The 21,361-nt window shown below is 39.2% G+C and overlaps 2 protein-coding genes across 3 annotated transcripts in view; one reads left to right on the forward strand and one right to left on the reverse strand.

Annotated features, from left to right (window-relative positions):
* cplx4c (complexin 4c) overlaps positions 1–21,361 on the reverse strand; it is a 67,690-nt gene that overhangs the window by 13,825 nt on the left and 32,504 nt on the right. The window lies entirely within an intron of this gene.
* Positions 2,877–21,361, forward strand: part of atcayb (ATCAY kinesin light chain interacting caytaxin b) — a 32,141-nt gene continuing 13,656 nt past the window's right edge. The window contains exons 1-6 of the mRNA XM_036556808.1: positions 2,877–3,997; positions 5,456–5,701; positions 10,347–10,453; positions 15,521–15,570; positions 18,309–18,542; positions 20,657–20,827. Of these exons, the coding sequence (XP_036412701.1) occupies positions 10,377–10,453; positions 15,521–15,570; positions 18,309–18,542; positions 20,657–20,827 (532 nt within the window). The 5' untranslated portion in view covers positions 2,877–3,997; positions 5,456–5,701; positions 10,347–10,376. The remainder of the gene's footprint in view (positions 3,998–5,455; positions 5,702–10,346; positions 10,454–15,520; positions 15,571–18,308; positions 18,543–20,656; positions 20,828–21,361) is intronic.

The raw sequence follows: 21,361 nt of genomic DNA on the forward strand, positions 1-21,361 counted from the left end.
AGTCTAATTTCACCTTCAAACTATCTGCTAATCCTAAAGGTTCACATACTTTTGCCACTCATAGATCTGTAATGTTGGATAATTTTCCTCAATAAATAAATGACCAAGTGTAATACTTTTGTCTCATTTGTTTAATTTGGGTCTTTTTATCTATTACTTGGACTTGTATGAAAAACTGATGAAGTTTAAGGTCAAATCTATGCAGAAAATATAGATAATTGTAAAGGGTTCACAAACTTTCGAGCATCACTGTATATATATATATATATATATATATATATATATATATATATATATATATATATATATATATATATAACAGTAGAAGTGTGTTCTCTGTTTTGCACACAACTATAGGGTCAGAAAAAAAGAATAACAGATGACAAACAAAGGGCTTTATTCAACTCTTCATCTAAACAAGCAAGTAAAAAGTATATAAGATGGCAGTTTCAAAGTTAATTTGTTTATGTACAGATCTCTTCATCTGATCTCACTAGTTCTTCATGTTCTTCATACACCACCAGAGGAGCTGGCTGATTTGGGGTGCCATCTAGTGGTGGCTAAGCTAAGTACCTTACAGGCAGCAACTTGCTCCCTCTCTCAGCACAAGGGTCGGCAACCCAAACGTAAAGAAGAGCCATTTTGTCCTTCCAACAAAAAACAAACAACCTTTGAAGCCACAACATTTTATGTCCATTTTGGCATCTTGGCTGTAAATATGTCTCAGTATGTGCTAATGTACTAGTATAGACTTATAATATAATATAATATAATATAAACAAAAATGCAGATTTACTTTGCTCTGCTTTAAGCTTTAGCTCAACTATAGCCACTTTTCTCACCTATCCACCAGGAAAAGCAGAATAATTTCTTGTAAAATGTCTCTCAATGTTCAACCTTTTACGAGGCTGAAGTCTTCTCATTTGCCAGCTTCTTGTTTGAATTTTTCTGTTCCACCTTAAATGATGCCAGAGATGACAGAATGTAAACGCTGCACCATTTAAGGTTGAATGGAACAATTCGAACAAGAAGCTGGAATGAGAATCTGACTTCAGCCTCACGACTTTTTAGTGTTTGACAGTTTCTCACTGCAGATTAAATATATCAGGAGACCATCTTATAAATGCAAAAGTCCATTCATCTCCAAATCATCAATGTTCATCCTGAAATTTCGCCCTTTGTCTTTTTGTTAGCTACTAGCTAGGCGACTTTGTTGTCTGTGTTGCTATGTGACCAGCAGTCTGAGTGCCAGTAGGGTTAAAGGTTGGTAAATTAGCAGTTATAGGCTACATTAACTCCAGCATTTAAGAACATTTATCGTTAAAACTGTGTTAGAACGATCAGCACAGCTTTATTTTACTGCAAAGCAGGACTATTTTATTTTTACCTAAAAATCTAATGCTGCTGTGGAGCCACAACAGGGCAGTAGAGGAGTCGCATGCAGCTCTGGAGCCACTGAATTTTTTTTTACCATTTCTGCAAAAAAGTCATTCTTAATGTTGTGAGGTGAAATGGTGCTTAGCATTTAGTACTTATTGAGTCAGTGTTGGTGAAAGGAACCAGATATTGTGATGTCTACAACAGTGTTTCTCAACCCAGGTCCTGGAGGCCCACTGCCCTGAACATTTTAGTGCTTTTCCTGCTTTAACACAGCCACTTAAAATCAATAATGGGCTGTTAATGAGCTGATTAGTTGGATCAGTTGTGTTGGGGGCAGGAAAACACTAAACATTGCAGGTCAGTGAGCCTTCAGGATGAGGGATGTGTCTCATTCAAATGCTTAAGACTATATGATCAAATGGTAACACAAATCTCAGTTCTGTATTTCATCTCTGGATCATTTTTTTTTTAAATTGTGCTTCTACATAGCAAAATGGCACATGTCTACATGGATCAATTAAAAGATCTTTTAAAAGGGCACAGCCTTAAAGACTTTCAGGGCATGAAAAAGCAGTGAATTTTGAAATGTATTTATAGAAGCTCTGATAACATTAGCTTCTGCTCGACTGCCCGGCCTGTCCACTAATGGAGTCCATACTGAGAGCACTTAAGCACTGGTCAGCCAAGTTCATCCAGAGTCTACCCTCAAGCACTGTCAAATAAACACTTCAAATAAACAGACTGTAAAAAGCTACATGTTAGCTGAACTCTGATGTCGGGCACTTGGCCTACAATAGTCATGCAATCTCCAGAGACAAACACTGAAAGAGCTCAGTGACTTTAAACATGACACTCTCATAGGATGCCACCTCTGCCACAAGTCACTCATTACAGAATTCCAAACTGCCTCTAGAAGCAACATCAGCACAAGAACTGTGCATCGGGAATTTCATGAAATGGGTTTCCATGGCCAAGCAGCTGCACACAAGCCTAAGATCACTATGCGCGATGCCAAGCATTGGCTGGACTGGTGTGAGGCATGCTGCCGCCAGGCTCTGGAGCATTGGAAACATGTTGACAAATTGGCGGTCTAATATTCAAAACAGGTTTTGGCAGATGCCAGGAGAAATGCATAGTGCCAACAATAAAGTTTGGTCGAGGAGGAATAATGGTCTGTGGCTGTTTTCAGGGTTTGGGCTCAGCTCCTTAGTTCCAGTGAAGGGTAATGTTAATACTTCAGCATACAAAGACATTTTGAATAATTATATGCTTCCACCTTTGTGGTAACAATTTGGGGAAGGCTCTTTTCCACTCCAGCATGTGCTCCTATGCACAAAGTGAGGTCCGTGAAGACATGTTTGGTGTGGAGGAACTCCAGTGCATTGCAGAGAGCCCTAACCTCAGCCCCTCTGAACACTTTTGGGATGAACTGGAACACTGATTGTGAGTCAGGCCTTCTCATTCAACATCAGTGCCTGACTACACAAATGCTCTTTTGACTGCATGGGCACAAATTCCCACAGACACACTTCAAAATCATGTGGAAAGCCTTCCCAGAAGTCTGGTGGAGGCTGGTATAGGTGCAAGGGGGGCAACACCATTTTACCGCCCATGGTTTTGGAGTAGGACCAACAGGGTCACATTGGTGTGATGGTCTAGTGTCCAGATACATTGGGCCTTAGTGTTGTTTAGCAGTTTAATACAGTACAATTATAGATATAGGGCATTCTAAGCAACATTACACTATTTATCAGTAAACTCTGGTGAATGCACATTAATACAGTCTAGGTTTGAAGGATTATATGCAATGCCACGTGTGCTGAACTGAGGCTGCGGGCTACAGTGTGAAAGTCCCACAAGAATTAACCGATGACATCATTGCACAGAATGTGGGGACACAACAGAATTTCTCATCCAATAGTAGAGCAAGAGAGAATGGAACCTGGCCAATCACAGAGCTTCTAGAGACAGAGGGATGAGTCTCTGTTGACTGACACAGTCAAGCAGCTCTGAGAGAGGGAGGCAGCTGGAGCGAGAGAGGGAGAGAGAGAAAGAGAGAGAGAGGGGAAAGGGAAAGGGTGGGAGGGAGGAGCTAGAGAGCAAGGAAAGGGGGGGGATGAGAAAAGGGAGGGGCTTCCTAAAGACAGCTTGTGTGAAAGTAAGAGAGAGCGAGAGACAAAGGAGAGAGAGAGAGAGAGAGAGTGATGTTGTTGCTAGGGAACAGTGAAAATGAGCGGTCGTCCATCTTTGCCAGCCTGTATCGGAGCAGAAACAGGGACATAGGCAGGATGGTCTTCTTTTAGACAGGTGGAATAGCGTCCATATTAAAAAGAAAGGGCTTTTTCATTATGTATTGAAAGAGAAAAGCAGACGGCAGAGGGAGGTGGCTGAGCCCCCAAGGTGAGATTACGTAATCATCCCAGCACTGTTTGCTGCTTGGTGGCCGTCGCTGGAGAGGGATTATGATCGTATCCTGGCTGGAGCAGCGGCTATTCTGAACATAAAAGTGAGAATATCCCTAAGCCCCTGTGGAGATGAGCCAAATCCAGCAGTGGAACATCCACCCAGGCAGTAGCAAGCACTGGAGGCAAAGGCAGCCTGGGTTTACCTCTTCTAGGTAAGGACTGAAGTGCATGGATGATCTGAGCAGAGCATCAGGCTGGAGAGGATCTAGTCACTGAAGAAACAGTTGCAGAGAATCTGGGTGATGAAGATCTAGTCACTGAGGAGATGCTGAGGGTCTAGTAGCTGAAGATCTAGCTGCTGAATACTTAGTTGCTGAGGATCTAGTTGCTGGGGATTTGTTTAATTTGGTTCAAATATACATTGTCATAAAGCAGCTTTAGAGAAATCTGGGTCCCAACTCTTTATGACCAAGCTGAGGGTCACAGTGTCAGGAAACACTCCCTAAGTGCATGAGGAAGAAATACTGAAAGGAGCCTGCAATCAAAGCTCAAATGGAAAAACTCCCCAAGAACTTGATAAAGAAACACTGAGACTTAAGGGGAAACTTTTAAATATTAAACCTTACTAATCCTTTTAAATACTAAACAGAGAAAATCAGATCAGATAGAGGAGAAATATACTTCCTCAGGATTTAATTGCTGCTAGTCACTGACAATCTAGCTGATGAAGATATGAACACTAATGATTGAGTTTCTGATTATCTAGTTGCGAAGGATCTAGTTGCAGGATCTAGTGGCTAATGATCTAGTCACTGACAATTTAGTTCCTGAGCATATCGTCACTGAGTATTTAGTTGCTAAGTATCTTCTAACTGATCTAGTTGTAGAGGATCTAGTTGTTAAGAATCTAGTTACATGATCTACTTGCTAAGGATCTAGTCACTGACTGTTTAGTTCCTGGGGATATAGTCACTGAGCATCTAGTTACTGAGGATCTAGTAACTAATCTAGTTGTAGAGGATCTAGTTACTAAAGATCAAGTTTCTGAGGATCCAGCTGTTCAGGACCTAGTCACTGAGAATCTAGCTGATGAAGATCTAGACACTAACAGTTAGGTTGCTGTGTATTTAGTGACTAAAGATCTAGTTGCTAAAGATCTAGTTGTTAAGGATCTAGTTACAGGATGTAGTTGCTAATGATCTAGTCACTGACAATTTAGTTCCTGAGGATATAGTCACTGAGCCTCTAGTTACTAAGGATCTAGTGCCTAATCTATTTGTAGAGGATCTAGTTGCTGAGGATCTAGTTACAGGATCTAGTTGCTAAGGACTTCTGAGGATATAGTTAAGGATATAGTCACAAATTATCTAGCTGTAGAGGATCTTGTTGCTAAGGATCTGGGTGCCAAGGATTCAGTTGCTAAGGATCTAGTTTCTAAAGTTCTAGTTACTGAAATTGAGTTTCTGAGAATCTAGATGCTCAGGCCCTAGTCACTGAGCATACAGTTGGTAAGTACTTGCTGAGGATCTAGTTATTGAGGATCTAGTTGCTAACAATCTAGTTGCAGAGGATCTAGTCACCTCAGAGAGCACTGATGATACATTACGCAGTCATCTTCTTACCCAATCACACACCCACCCTAATTCTGCACCCGTCTTTGTCTGCACCAGCCCAAGGGAAAGGAGCCACTACTTGTGAGTGCCAGCCACCAGCTGTCTTTTCCTGGCCAGAGAATCAGAGAGAGAGGAGGAAAAAGGAAGAGAGACATAGTGTTGGTGACTTCCTCTTCCTACAGTGGAACATTATGGATTTAAGAGGATGCCGGCTGACAAAGGAGCAAGCCCAAACCTGAGCGAGTGAGCGGAGAGAAAACAGCAGGATAACATAGCTCACGTAGAGACACTACTTATTCTGCGGTGAGTATTCTTTAAGCGTATCATTTTCGTGGTTATCATTGTGTTATATACGCGTGATTTGGTGTGGACTGGCGAAGCGTTCATTTGCAAACTGGGCAGCCAGTCTGTTTGCTCTGGTATTCCCGTTGTGCCAGTTCTTTATTGATTAACTCACATTCAATGCTCCATTTAATCCAACTAATTAGTGTCTTTTTCCATTTATTGCTGGAAGACCCCGGACTGTAGCTCAGCTCCATTTGCACTTGTGTGTTATTCTCTCTGTCTTGTGCACAGTCCTCTCCCAGCTGCAGAATACACGCCCCTCTGTGTCTGCTACGCATTCCAAGATCATCGTCCTGTCACATTAACTCCTGCTAAACCTAATGGTGCCATACCTACTCCTTAGTATAATGCTATCAGTTCCAGCTTTGAAGTGCAGTGATTGTTTTCGGGTGTATTAGAGAGAGCAACAGTTCAGTTACTCTACCTACTGTGTTGCTTACATTGGTCTAACTGTAGCTCACTGCATCGTCAGCATGTGCAGACGTATTGTTAATATTTGGCGCGTGGGTGATGAGCACAGCTGCTGAACAGACTGATGACATCTGTGCTGTCGCTCCACACTCACTAATCTCCTCCTGTCCGGCTGACATGTCCATTAGCACCCAGTGAAGGCCTCAAAGATGAGCAGCACAGTGCATGTGCCAGTTTTATTAGAATTTAGTCCCTTTACTTGCAAAAGTCAGAGACCACTCATTCATGTATTTAATTTCCAGTCAGAACAAGCATTAAGTACAAGTTATTATTTTTCAGCATCAGGAAAAAAGGAGCAAGCATATATTTAACAGAAAATTACACAGAAGCCTCAACAACTACATATAATATAATAGTTTTCAGTATTTAGTGTGTCCACTCTTTGACTTTATTATAGCTTACATTCTTTTGGGGAGACTTGCTTTGAGTTTTTCAAAGAAATCTGCAGGGATTTTTTTTCCACACCTCCAAAGTTCAGTCTTAGAAGTTGGTTGCATTTTCTGCTTCTCGCAATCAAATTAATCCTAATTACAAATTTGCACTCATCAGTCCATAAAACCTTACTCCACATTTCTGATGTCCAATTTTGGTATTCAGTTGCATTTTTTCTTCTTTGTTATCTGTTTCTTTTTCTCAGTAAATACTTCTTAACAGCTACACACCCTTTCAGACAGAGTGTTGAGTTGTCTTCTCACAGTGGAAGGACAGAAAGAAACACCTGTAGTTTTTTTAGATATGAAGCAAGAGTTGAGCTTGATTTTCTCCTCTCTCTCCTTCCTTATGCAAGTGGATTATCTAATCTCCTCAGAAGTATCTCCTTTAGTCATTCTAGATGCACATTAAAAAGAAGTGTTGAAGGCAGCTGAGGTGGGAGGACACAACTGGAATTGGTTGGTTTTAAGATTGGAAGCATTAAAGTCACAGTACTGTGGACAAAAGTAAAGAGTGGAAAATTAAATACTGATAGATGTGATATTATGTTTAGTTGTTGAGGCTTCTGTGTAATTTTCAGTTAATTATATGTTTCCAATGAATAACTTGTACTTAGTGGCCATTTTGAGTGGAAATTAAATAAACAAAATTGGTGGTCTCTAACACTGCATTGCTTGTGATTATGAAATTATGTGGCTGTGATTAGCACTGGACATCGAAATTCAATACTTTTATGGTATCAAGTGAATTATTAGAATATTACTATAGATAATACTGCAAAGTATTGAAAATATCTGTCATTTAATGCAAATTTTGATACCTAAGCGTTAGCATGCTTGTTAAAAATCTAGACTTGTGATTGGCTGTTCAAATCACATTCTGTAAGCATGATATTAGCATTAACACTTCTTGAATATTCTGCAGGCTGTTGTGGTCAGTAAACATACTAAATCCAGCAAGTCACACCCCACACCCAGTTTCGGTTTGCAATTTAAAAGACAATGTCAAAAAAAATTCAAAGATTGGTATTGAAGTCTAGATATTGAAGTCTGTGCTGCTACTGTTGAATTCTCCATTTTTAAAGATACCAGTATGCCATACAGCAGAAGTGTTCAATCCTGATCGTGGATTTCTAGCACCCTGATCTATCACGTGATCCATGAAATCAAGGCCTCCAGAGGCATCTGAATATTTGAGCCAGTTGTGTTGGATTTGAACTCTCCAGGATGGTAGATCTCCAGAACCAGCATTGGGCACCTCTGCCATATAGCCATCTGTGTCAGAAGCCACATAAGCAAGTCTGTTTGATTGCTTAACAAGACAGTGTGGTTTGAGGCAAGTGTGTGATGATTCAGTCCTGCTGTTTGCACAATGATAACCAGTGAGGTATAAGCTTCTATGACTTGTTAGCTACTTTAGCCTCATAGCAAAACTAAATAAGCAAACTTCAAACACCAAACTTGTCTTTGCCAATCAACTACAGTATTCACCCCCTTTGACGTTTTCAAGTTTTATTGTCATAGAATATTGAATCACAGTAGATTTAATTTGATTGTAGTTTTTTTTTTTTACACTAATTAATAGAAACAGACAAGTCTTTCACGGTTTTTCGGTTATCAGACTAAATGCCTTCGCACACCATCCTCACCGTGAAGCATGGTGGTGGCAGCATCATGCTGTGGGGATGCTTCTCTGCAGCAGGCCCTGGGAGGCTTGTGGGGGAGGGTAGAGGGTAGAATGCAGCAAAATACAAGGAAATCCCAGAGGATAACCTCATGCCTCATACCTCACTGTAGTCTGCAAGGAATCTCAGCTTTGGGAGAAGATTTGTATCCCAGCACAACAGTGACCCCAAGCAAACAGCCAAAGCTATGCAGGAATGGCTTAAAAATGACAATGTTAATGTCTTGGAGTCCAGATCTCAATCCAATAGAGATTTTGTGGCTGAACTTAAAAAAGCCTGTTTTCTCACAATCCCCATGCAACCTGACAGAGCTTGATGTGCAAAGCTGATAACAACCTATCCACACAGATGCTGTGATTGCTGCCAAAGGTGTATCTGCTAAATACTGAATTGATGGGGGTGAATACAATCAGATACTTTGTGTTTTAAATTTGGAATTAATTTATATCATTTTGCAGAGATCTGTCTTCACTTTCACATGAAAGAGTTTGTTTCTGTTGATTAGTGTGGAAAAAAACCTAGTTAAATCTGCTGTGATTCAAGTTCTTTGAAATAATACATGAAATCCTCTAAGGGGTGAATACTTTTTATAGGCACTACACATTTGGGTAAGAGTGAAAATTAGATTTTTCACTGAACTATCACAACAGTGTGAAGATGCTTAGTGGAAAAGAATTGTTTGCAATATCTCAAAAACTTCATTTAATGACAATTTGTGTCAATGCTTGTTTCACTGTTACTCACTCAAACACTTTTGAGTTATTTCCTGCTATGAGGACTATAACAAGACTATATCAATACCAGGTTTATTAATATCAAAATATTTGGCTGTGGGCTGAAGCTATTTTCTTTATAAAGCCTGAGGCATTGTACTTACTTATTATTCCATTTCCACATGATCCAAGTCATGTAGCCATAAGCAACATCAGAACCACTGATGTGGACTGAACTAATGGACTGTGAACCACTGTTTTGCATGGCCAGAATGACTCATTCTCAGACCAGTGTTAGGCTTGTTCCTTATTCATATCTGTTGGTAGCTTTGGGGGAGCAACATTCAAATATTTGCTGATAGATATCCACCACAAATGACTCTGTGCTACTGTTAACCATAATTGTGATCTATGGTACTGTACAAAAGCCAGAGAACATTATTTATTTATTTATTTCCAAATCAAAACGGCCATTAACTACACGTTGGTCATTTTTCACCAAAACTGTCACCATCAGATAAGCAGTACTTAAAGCTTTCGTCTTTGAGAGAGAGGAGAAAATCAAGCTCTACTTTTGCTTCAGATCCGAAAAATCCACAGGAGTTTCCTTCCATCCTTCCACTGTGAGAAGACAACTTAATGCTATGGGTCTGAAAGGATGTGCAGCTGTCAAGAAGCTGTTACAGAGAAGAGAAAATGGACAAAAAGAAGAAAACTTGCAAAGCAAACAAAGAAGCTTCTGGTGTTCTCAGAACAATGGACTGGCCACCCCAGAGACCAGACCTGAACATCACTGACATTTTCTGACACTAAAAAAAATTAATAACTTACTGGCCGTTTTGATTAGAAATGAACTAAGTGAAGTGTGGTATCCGACTGTACCATATGCATTAGACTTATTGTGAAAGGACTCAATAAATACTATTATTGTAATTAGTCAGACTTTTTACAATGCTGATGTAAAAGCTATAGTAGAGATTGTCATGGATGTGTATTATGAAACATAACCAGTGGGCTTGTTTCCCAGACATAAATTAAGTCAAAGCCTAGACTGAGAAGGATTTTTTGGTGGTGAATCACTGCTGGTATTGCAAGTCCAAACCTAGACCTCAGCCATGTTTCTTTACAGTAAGCCTGCATTGGCTTTAGTCTAATTGCAGACTACACCTCCATCTATTACATACAGTTCCAGCAGCCATTTTTTCATCACCTTAAAATTTAGTTCCATGAATTTCAAAGTTGAATCAATGCTGAACTGTTGATGAAGACTTTAAGGGCACCAGACTTGTTGTGTGTGTTGCAGTGCGGCCTGGCTGAGCCTCCAGACAGGGGAATGGGCACGACAGAGGCCACTCTCCGCATGGAAAACCTGGAGGTGAAGGATGAGTGGCAGGATGAAGACTTCCCTCGGTAAGAGCATGCTCCAGAAATTTCAGTTCTGCTGACACTTAAGTTAGCTGGAAACACTTAAGTTTGCTTAAGGTCACTGATGGCAATTCGGGTTAAACATTAGGAGGGCAGATGTTTGAACTGATGCTATCATCCAATGACCCAGAAGAGCCTATGGCTGTATTACACTGTTGGCTGTTATGCTGGCTCTTCAGTAGCACTCATAACACTGAATGACTTGATTTAATCCTAGCTATAATTTTAGCTGATGTGGCAACCTGACACTCGATGGACACTGCTATTTTATATCAGAAAACGTATCAGGAAAATATTTAAACTTATTTTAACTTTAACTTCCTTACAGATCTTCACAGAATGGGTACTGGTCCAAAACAGCACAAAGTAAATGCTTCAAATCTATGATGACATTACAGATTCCTTCATAGCACAAGACCTGCACCAGTATTATTAGTATTATTACATGTATTATTGCACTCTGCACTCAGTGCCCACTTTATTAGAAACATCAATTTGCACATGAAAACATATGGGCTGCAGTCTGTGACTGAACACATACTGTATATAGTGAACCTCATAAAGTGGCCAAGCAGAGCCATTTTTAATCACTTGGAGTCTCAAAGCAGCACCTCATTCAGAAGTCCTCACACAACCCAATTAATTATGCATTAATATGCATGCACAGTTATATACAAAAGTTTGCCCACCCCTTGACAAATTGCATGTTTTGGTCATTTTTCAGTTAACAATAAATTAACCCCTTAAAATCCCAGGCTTATTACATACTAAGTCTTATTATTTAGTAACTGCAGGGACATCAATGCAAACGGGCTGAGCTTTCCTTTGATTATAGAGGTGTATAATAACATTTTTGGCCTGCTGGGGGTTCCTGGCCATTTAGGGGTTAACACATTCTTCACAGAGAACACACTTCTGCACATTTTAATTAAACAATTATTGTTTATTTGCTGTATTTAACATAGTGGGAAAAATAAAACATTAAATGTGGCCTGTGCAAAAGTTATGGCACATAATATATTTTACATTTAATTTTTTTTCCAGTATGTTAAACACAGCAAATAAACAGAAATTGTGCACTGATATTTGTAGAAAATGCCATATTAAACTCTGTTCACTGTAGAAGATGTGTTAACTTATTTTCACTTAGAAAATCAACATAACATGTAATTTGACCCCCTGTTCACTTTTGCATACAAATTGTACCGCTCATAGCAAGAAACTAAACTAAACTAACTAAAAACTGCATGTAGGAAAGATAAGGAAGGATCTTAGTCATGAGAATATTCATGAGTTTCTCATATGACTCATCCACGAAATCCATTTCTGCAGGCAGAGAGAGGTGTTTTAGAACATGAGTCATGTTTTTCAGGTTGCTACTTTTGTATTTCAACATTGTGAAATATTGTCCAAAACAGCCACCGTGACATAAACTAATACTGTTGTTAGCCTAGAACGTGTAATTAATGAAAACAGAATCCGAAACATGTGATTCATAATGTAAGTGAGGTGGACAGGGCACGTGTACTGTAGTGTAATGAGGCTGGAGTCAGGCGATCTTCTGGGTCACATGAGCAGAAAGGAGGATGCTAAAAGCTTGCAGCATTGCCGTAAGCCTCTGTAAACACATGGAGGAAGTGGATGAGCAGTGTTGTATGAAGTTGGACATGCATTATAGTTTATAGTCATAGATGAGGTCATCGAGTGATGACATTTCCCCACAACAGCCAACAAACTGGTGAGAATGCAAAGAATGTACCAAGAGGCAAAAGCGGGTCACAAGAAGAAATGAATTAATATGTCTTTAGGATTGATTTAATCCATTAGTGCCTGCAGACGTGTCTTCATCACACATTTTAGAAATGAAATAGATTCTGCTGAAACCTCATACATTCTGTGATAATGGGCCAAGAATTCATTTAAGTGCTAAAATTAAGTCCACAGATGAGTCTTCACTTCACTATTATAGTTCATAATTATGCTATATTATCAACTTTTTTAGTTTATAGAATAAGGGTGTGTCATAGTTGTGTTAACTGACCACACAATGATATATGATCATCATCCAACCTCTTATTATCCTTTAGAATTAAACAGGCTATTTTGATTTGACTTTAAGACTGATATATGTAAATGAGCTCTGTTCTGATTAGTTGCCCTGTATTGTGCCTCACTCAAAAAGGAGCCTGGAATGAAACACTCCTTATAACTTCAGTGAGATAAATGGGTGGAGCTAAACTGCTGTAAGCTGAGTAGAGCTGAGATGTAAATTAGTTTTAGCTACACCACGAAAGCTACATTAGTTAAGCATTCATCACGAAAACAATCAATTCAAAACTGGCTATTTTACAGCTTAGTGTCCATGTATAGACTGGGGAGTGAATGCTATGTTTTGAAACTAACACTGTTTACATACCAGATCAATCTCTGTTATTTTAAAAAAGTTAGATATGTCAGTTTTCCATATGGGTCCTTTAAAAATACCATGTTAACCGAGGTTAACACACTACATGCATGGCTTAGCTTGCTTTTATAAAATGGTGACAACACACAATATGATAAAATATCCATATATTCAATAAATAATTTGATATTAATAATAATCACAATAAACAAATTTCCAGAAATGAAGATTTCTACCAAGAAATGGAGATTCAAGAAGGCTTTCATTGCCAAGCGACCATCATCAATCATTACATTATAGGAGTCTTTTCATAAACTTTTGTCATATAATTGCAAACATTATAAATGCTATTTTCTGCTAGCTCCTCTTTTTCCTGTGTTTTGATAGCATCGAACAAATGGTATCACACATCTTAATCAGCCAACACATTGATCCATGTTTGGAGTCCAAATTTTGTTTCCTATGGTTTAGAACTGGAGCTATTAGACTAAAATTGCCGATGTTGCTAACTGGAGCTACTAGACTAAGTGGCTCCAGTTAGCAAACACTAGAACTCAGTAGTCACCCAAATAGCCCACATCACTTCTGTAAAAATACAGCACCAAAACATCTTTCAATCCACATCCAGGTCTTCATTAAGGTCACACAGACTTGCCAATGTGATGTAAAGCAGGGTTTCTCAACCACTGGGCTGCAAATCACCCTTTGGTGGTCCCCAGGCCTATACTGAGGGGGAGCCAGTGGTCCTTAGAGGGCCTGTGAAGGCACTTTGTCATAACAATCTGGACATTGTCAGAGAAATCAGAGCTATAAGCATAAAACACATTTCTTTTCCCTTTTCTAAATCTCATATTTTTAGATGGTTATCTGGATTCTCAGGTTTTCTGTGTCCATTTTTATAGCTCACAGTAAGTTACACTATACCCTAAACCATGTCAACAAGTCTGCACAACCTTAACAAAGACCTGGTTTGAGGAGATTGAAAAAAGTTTTGGTGATATATTTTCCCAGAAAAGATTTTGGCTATTTGGGAGACTATTGAGTTCTAGTGTTGGCAATGTTAACCTTGCCACTCCAGTTTTAAACTGAAGAAGCAAAATTTGGACTCCAAATCCGTCTCAGAGGAATGACTAAATCTGGAGTATATGTAAAATTGTGTATATTAGATTTTCCACTAAAGCTTTCTGTTAAGTAGGGTTTGTTAAGTAACGTTTTGGACCATTTACCTCTTGTACATGCTGATGCCTGGTCTCATCTGTCAACAGTCATAAATGCAAATAATTTAACAGAGCATTAATACAAAACAAGGCTCAGATCAGATTTTAGGACCAAACAAGAACTTTCTTTTTATAACCAACATTTCAATACATCATGAAATCTCTAGTTTTACCATTTTGATTCCATTGTTTCGGAATAATTTAAATTAATAAGTTTAAAAAAAAAATAAAAAAAAGTGAATGTAGAAAAAAAGAGTTCCTTGTTTATTATTGAATATTTTTTTAGTTGATTATATGATTTCCCCTTAAATGGCCAAGGTCCACTTGTGGGCCCAAAGTTTCATTACACACTTCTATAATCTAAGAAGAGCTCAGCTAGTTTGCATCATAATCCATGTAGTTACTGAATAATAAGCCTTAGTATGCCATAAGTCTGGGAAGGGGTTAAACTGCCACCTTCAAATGGATGCACTATCATGCATTTATGCATTTTATGCCCCAGTACATAGAAATAACAAAACACTTTGATTGCCATTTTCTGTTTAAAGGTCTCTAATGCAGTAAACACTCATCTTTTTATGCTGACCTGAGCTGTCAGTGAATACAACATTGTGCTATTATCTTTTTTTTCATGAATAATGAATAATGCAGTAAGTACCTTTCTTTTAATGCTGACCCGAGCTGACAGAGTTTGCAACATCATGCTATCATAGCTAATTACTACGTACAGGCCTAGTAATGCCTGTCTAGTAGCCTAGTAAAGAATAGCACATCTCTCTGATCTGAATTATCAGTTTCTATTGCTTGTTTCTCTGACACTAGTACAAGTGTCCTTGTACCCCATCATTAAACAGTCCTTGCTGTGATATTACAGTGGTTAAGACCTTGCTAATTACAGAGTGACAGAACAAGTGGAGTGAACAGAGGGGTGCATGTCCCCAGAGACAGAGGCTACAATCCGCAGCCTATTGTACATGCTTATAAACACACACCAACACTGGGGATGCTGAGGGGTGATACAGTAATTGCCTGTTTTCTTTCCAAAGACATACATTCTTCAGGAAACATCTATTGTTCCTAAGGTGGATAGTGCTATGGTTTTTGTGCTGACTTAGCCGGTCGTCCACTGTAGGCCTTTCTGAAACACTGCTCTGAATGAGGCAGAGAATAAGTGCACAATGGATACGAATTTGCACCACATAGACAAAGTACAGTTATTTCATTAAAAATGGATGACATGTCATTGTGGTTTTCCAAACTAAAGAGCACGGTGCCAAACAGCTTGCCCTGAGGTTTTCGCTGGCATTAGCAGTTCCTCCAGAAATGATGAGGAATGCTGTGCTTATTTGTGGATCTGTGCTGAAGCTGCACATTTCACAGTGTAATTTAGTGATTTATTCTGCAATGTCTCTTCACACTGTGTCTATCCAGGCCTCTGCCAGAGGATGGAGACTTAGACGGCCTTACTGACAACAGAACTTGTGAGTAGCTCCAAAATCACACGTCAGTAACCTACACTTTAAAAAAAAGGTTCTTGCCTTGCACATAGTAACCTTTAATTGGTATAGAACCTTTACATCATGTGGAGGTTCTTTACTTTTGAAATGTTGTGGTCATGTTTGATTTTTATTGAATGTGAAATGTAGCTGATCTTATAGGGGATTAGATTGCCCCCTGCTGTTTGCATTAAAAATATCGGTTAACAGTGAAATGCCGGTGCTGCATATTACAGTTTGTGCAGCGCAACATGCCAAATTATATACAAATTAACTGACAGTAAAAGACAGAAACAGTGTTCTTTATATTAGATTTCCCAAAATGGACTACAAAGTACAATCCTGTTTCCAAAAAAGTTGGGACGCTGTGCAAAATGTAAATAAAAACAAAATGCAGTGATGTGCAGATCATTTAAACTCTATATTTAATTGAAAATAGTGCAAAGACAACATATCAAATATTGAAACTGAGAAATTTTATTGTTTTTTGAAAAATACATGCCCATTTTTAATTTGATGCCTGCAACCTGTTTCAAAAAAGTTGGGACAGGGGCACATTTACCACTGTGTTGCATCACCTCCTCTGTTAACAACAGTCTGTAAGCATTTGGGAACTGAGGAGACCAATACCTGTAGTTTTGAAAGTGAAATGTTTTCCTGTTCTTGCTTGATATAGGATTTCAGCTGCTCAACAGTTTGGGGTCTCATTTGTTGTATTTTTCGTTTCATAATGCAACAAAGCTATTTAATGGGTGACAGATCTGGACTGCAGGCAGGTCAGTTTAGCACCCAGACTCTTTTACTACAGAGCCATGCTGTTGTAATACACATAGAATATGGTTTGACTTTGTCTTGCTGAAATAAGCAAAGCCATCCCTGAAAAAGATGTCATCTGGATGGTGGTATAAGTTGCTCCAAAGCCTGTATGTATATCATTCAACATTAATGGTGCCTTCACAGATGTGCAAGTCACCCATGCCATGTGCACTAAAGCACCCTCATACCATCACGAATGCTGGATTTTGAACTGTGCACTGATAACAAGCCAGATGGTTCCTCTCCTCTTTAGCCTGAAAAATGCGGCATCCATGATTTCCAAAAAATTTCACATGTTGATTTGTCAGACCACAGGACACTTTTCCACTTCCCCTCAGTCCATCTTACATGAGCTTGAACACAGAGAAGGCGGCAGAGTTTCTGGATGCAGTTTACATATGGTTTCTTCTTTGCATGGTAGAGTTTTAACTTGCCTTTGTGGATACAACGAGGTTTAGACAGTGGTTTTTGGAAGTGTTCCTGAGCCCATGCAGTGATTTCCACTACAGAATTGTATCTGTTTTTAATGCAGTGCCACCTGAAGGACCGAAGATCACATCCAGTATTGGTTTTTGGCCTTGTCCCTTACATACAGAGATTTCTCCAGACTCTCTGAAGCTTTTAATGATATTATGTACTGTAGATGTTTAAATCCCCAAAGTTCTTTGCTATTTCATGTTGAGAAACGTTATTCTTGAATTGTTGCACTATTCGTCTGCATAGATTTTCACAGAGTGGTGAACCCCTCCCCAACTCTACTTCTGAAAGGCTGAGATGTTCTTTTTAAACCCAATCATGTTACTGACAATTTGCCAATTAACCTAATTAGTTGTGAGATTTTTTAGCATTACACATCTTTACCAGTCTTCTGTTGTCACTGTCCCAGCTTTTTTGAAATATACTGCTGGCATCAAATTCAAAATGAGATTATATTTTTCAAAAAAACAGAAAAACTTCACAGTTTCAACATTTGATATGTTGTCTTGGTACTATTTTAAATGAAATGTTTAAATGTTTGAATGATTTGCCCATCACTGAAATTTTTATTTACATTTTGCCTAGCATCCCAACTTTTTTGGAAACAGGGTTGAATGTCCTGCTGATGACAAAATGGCCATTTCACAAAAAACTCCAGCTCTAAGTAAAGTAAAACCTCCATATCACAACAAACAACCTTCAGGAAGGTTTCACTGGTACAAGTGTTGGTGGGCTGTTCTGCTATGCAGCATTGCTTGCACAAACATGATCTGCATTAAAGAGGAAAGAAGGAAACTGTCCCTGCAACCTAATCACAAAAGGGAAAACGTATGAAGTATGCAAAAGACATCTAGATGAGCCAGAGGCATATTGGAGACAGGTGGTATGGACTGATGAAGTAAATATGGATCTCTTTGGCCACAATTACCAGAGATATGCTTGTGTAAAAAAGGAGCAGCATTTGATGAAAAGAACACCTTGCCATATGTTAAGCATGGAGGTGTATCTATTAAGCTTTGTGGTTGTCTGGACACAAATGTGACACAGTCAGTCAAGGAGCTGAAGCTGAAAAGAGGCTGACAACAGGGCAGTGATTCAAAACATCTCTCAAAATCCACTATTAATTACTGCAAGAAACGCAGTCTTCAACATCATTGAAAATTTGTGGATAGATCTTAAACATGGTGTGCATGCAAGATGGTTGCAGTCAATGCCTTTTGTAAGAGTTAAGAGGACCTGCTAACAAGTCACTTGTTAGATGCTATACTGGCACCACAGTGTACATTCAGAATGAGAAATCAAAGTAAGATCACAGTAAAAGTTCAGTTCCATGATCCACTGACTGTAGGTCTTAATCAGTATGAAGTTTTTGTTTTTACAGTTTTAAAACAATTAAAATGTAAACTGCACCCTGTTTTATTCTGTTTCAGCACCTCCTGGCTCCCTGCATGGAGGCCATGGAGGCTCAGCAGCACAAAGGAAGCGCCGGACGCTGGTCGCCCCAGACATTAACCTGTCTCTGGACCAGAGTGAAGGGTCCATCCTCTCAGATGACTTCCTGGACACACCTGACGACCTGGACATCAACGTAGATGACATTGACACACCAGACGAAACTGATTCGCTGGAGTTCATCACCAATGGCAACGAGCTGGAGTGGGAAGGTCAGTACAATGTCAAAGGGCATTCTAAAACAGACTCCGTTTTTTCTGACACATATAAACAAGGTTGAAAATAGCAGGTCACAACAGCAACACTGTCGAAACGTCCACTACATGCAAAAACAAAAACATAACATGATCACATGGTTCCACAGGACCAGTCTCGCCAGCCTGAGGCCCATGTAAACAGAGCTGCTCCTGTACAGAGAGCTGGGTCTTTAACCTTTATGGAGGTCATGCATGCCCTATGTGTGTTCATGTGTATGTACATGTATGGAATTGATTCTACAGCAGCCTAAAATAAGGCCCACTACTCCCCTGAGGTGATTTCATATTATGAACATGTAGAAATGTATGACCTTTACGATAATATATGTGCAAATAAGAAAGACCACTTGTCATTTATTTATTTACTAGTCAAAACAGCCATTAAGGACAAGATATTCATTTTTCAGCATAAGCAGAAAACATACATTTAATAGGAAGTTACACAGATGCATCAATAACTGAACTAATTTTTTCAGTATTTTGTGTGTCCACTTTTTGCCTTTATTACAGTTTCCATTATTTTCAGGAGACTTGCTTGATTTTGTCAAAGAAATCTGCAGGGATGTTTTTCCACATCTCCAAACTTTAGTCTAAGAAGCTGGTTGCATTTTCCGCTTCTTACAATCAAAGCAATCCCAAACACATTCAGGGATGTTGAGGTCTGGACTCTGGGATGGTCAGTCCACTGTTTAGAGAACACCAGCAACTTCTTTTTTGTCTATTTCCTTTCCTCCGTAATGGCATCTTGACAGCTACACATCCTTTCAGACCCATAGCATTGAGTTTTCTCCACACAATAGAAGAATTGACAGATATATATGAATGTTTTGTGGCATATGACTTTTTTGGTTATGCTGGATAACCCTTAAAAGTTGCTGTCATTACCAAAGCATGATGGGATTTTATATTAATAATTTCTCACTCTGAGTTCATTGAATCAAGCAGAGAATTCCTGTTAAAACTGCAGACTCTAGACTTTCATTTAATTCCTCTCAAATAGCACTGCTCATATGCTGGCCAAAAAGGCAAAGTAAAACCCCTATATGACAGCAACAATCTGCAGGAATGTGTAGCTGACATAGGAGTGGTCGTGCTCGCTCAAACATGATCTGCATGGAGGAGTCATCAGAAGAAAACCTATGCACTCATCAGAAAAATCTATATCTGAAGTATGCAAAACAACATCTAGATATTGGACACAAGTGCCCTGGACTGATGGAGTAAAAATCACACTCTTTGGCCACAATCTTCAAAGGCATGTTTGAAGACAAAAGGAGCAGCATTTGATGAGCATGTATCTGGTATGCTTTGGAGTTGTGAGGCACAGGAAACACTGCACGGACAGATGGAAAAATGGATTCCTGCAGATTTTAGATTTGATTCCACATTCATACATGTTCATAAGTAGAAGAAGATATATTTTTTGCGTTTTGAGTTTGAGAGAAAGCTTTCGTCTTTTTTATAGAAAAAAATTGCCATTTTTTTATCATTAAAAAAAGAGTAAACTCAAACCTGTCCATATAGAATGCAAATCAAATGTAAATCTAATTTGTTACATGATTACCTGTAATTTATTTTGTAGTTGCATTTAAATAATGATAAAGTAGTGCAGCAGAACAATAAATTACACTACGTTATACCTTTCTGAGCATATAAAGGATATAATCAGCACTAAAAGAACACAGAACAACTGCATTGTTTCAATACAAAGAGCATAATTAGTCCTGTTTAATTAGATTAAATGGCTGATATTGTTACTTAATTAGTCGGTGGCCGATGTGGCAAAAAGAAACAAATCAGGACATAATTTGTCACAATGATGATAAAATTATTGTGTTTAATTGTTTTAGTTAGTCATTATTTAAATCTGGCACCACTTAACACAGTAATAATGTTACATTTCTATGGAGTGAAACTATATTCTACTCAGTTCTTGTGCTTGTTTTTTCATGCTCTAATTGTAAACAGGCCACATTTGTATCAGAGGTGTCAATCGCAATTGGACTTTTCTGAGCCCCCACAGCATTTTTTTTACTTTTGACATTCAAATTATGACGGCTCTCCCACAGATGACACCCCGGTGGCGTGTGCTAAAGGAGGCCCGAGTGATGGTTCAGGACAAGGGGGCGAGGAGGGAGAGGGGTCAGGACGTCTGTGGAGGACTGTGATCATCGGGGATAAGGAGCACCGGATAGACATGCAGGTCATCAGGCCCTATCTGCGAGTGGTCACTCATGGAGGTCAGTGAAGACTTCTGGTGATAGGCAGAATAATGGAAACAGTAGCATAACTACATTATTTGGGCCCCACAGCCAAAAAGACTTAATCCTCTCCAGTGAATAAAGGAATGACTAGTTATTGCCACATCTCAACCAAGATGCTGATGAAATGAAATGAACCGAACCTTTTTAGCCAACTGTATCTGAACACATTGGAATTAGACCTCTGCATTTAACCCATCCATGCAGTGAAATACCACAAACACACTAGTGAACACCCACACACACTAGGGGGCAGTGAGCACACTTGCCCAGGGTGGTGGGCAGCCCTATCCATGGCGCCTGGGGAGCAGTTGGGGGTTAGATGCATTGCTCAAGGGCACTTCAGTCACATACTGTCAGCCAGGGGGATCGAACCGGCGACTTTCCGGTCACAAGGCTGGTTCCCTAACCTCCAGCCCACGACTGCCCCAAAAGTATGTGAAAAGTGGGATATAATGAAGTATGATGTAATGTAGGTGGATGCTTTGGAGTATATTATGAAGATTTATAATA

This window comes from Colossoma macropomum, unplaced genomic scaffold, assembly GCF_904425465.1.
Source record: "Colossoma macropomum unplaced genomic scaffold, Colossoma_macropomum, whole genome shotgun sequence".
Classification (NCBI taxonomy): domain Eukaryota; kingdom Metazoa; phylum Chordata; class Actinopteri; order Characiformes; family Serrasalmidae; genus Colossoma; species Colossoma macropomum.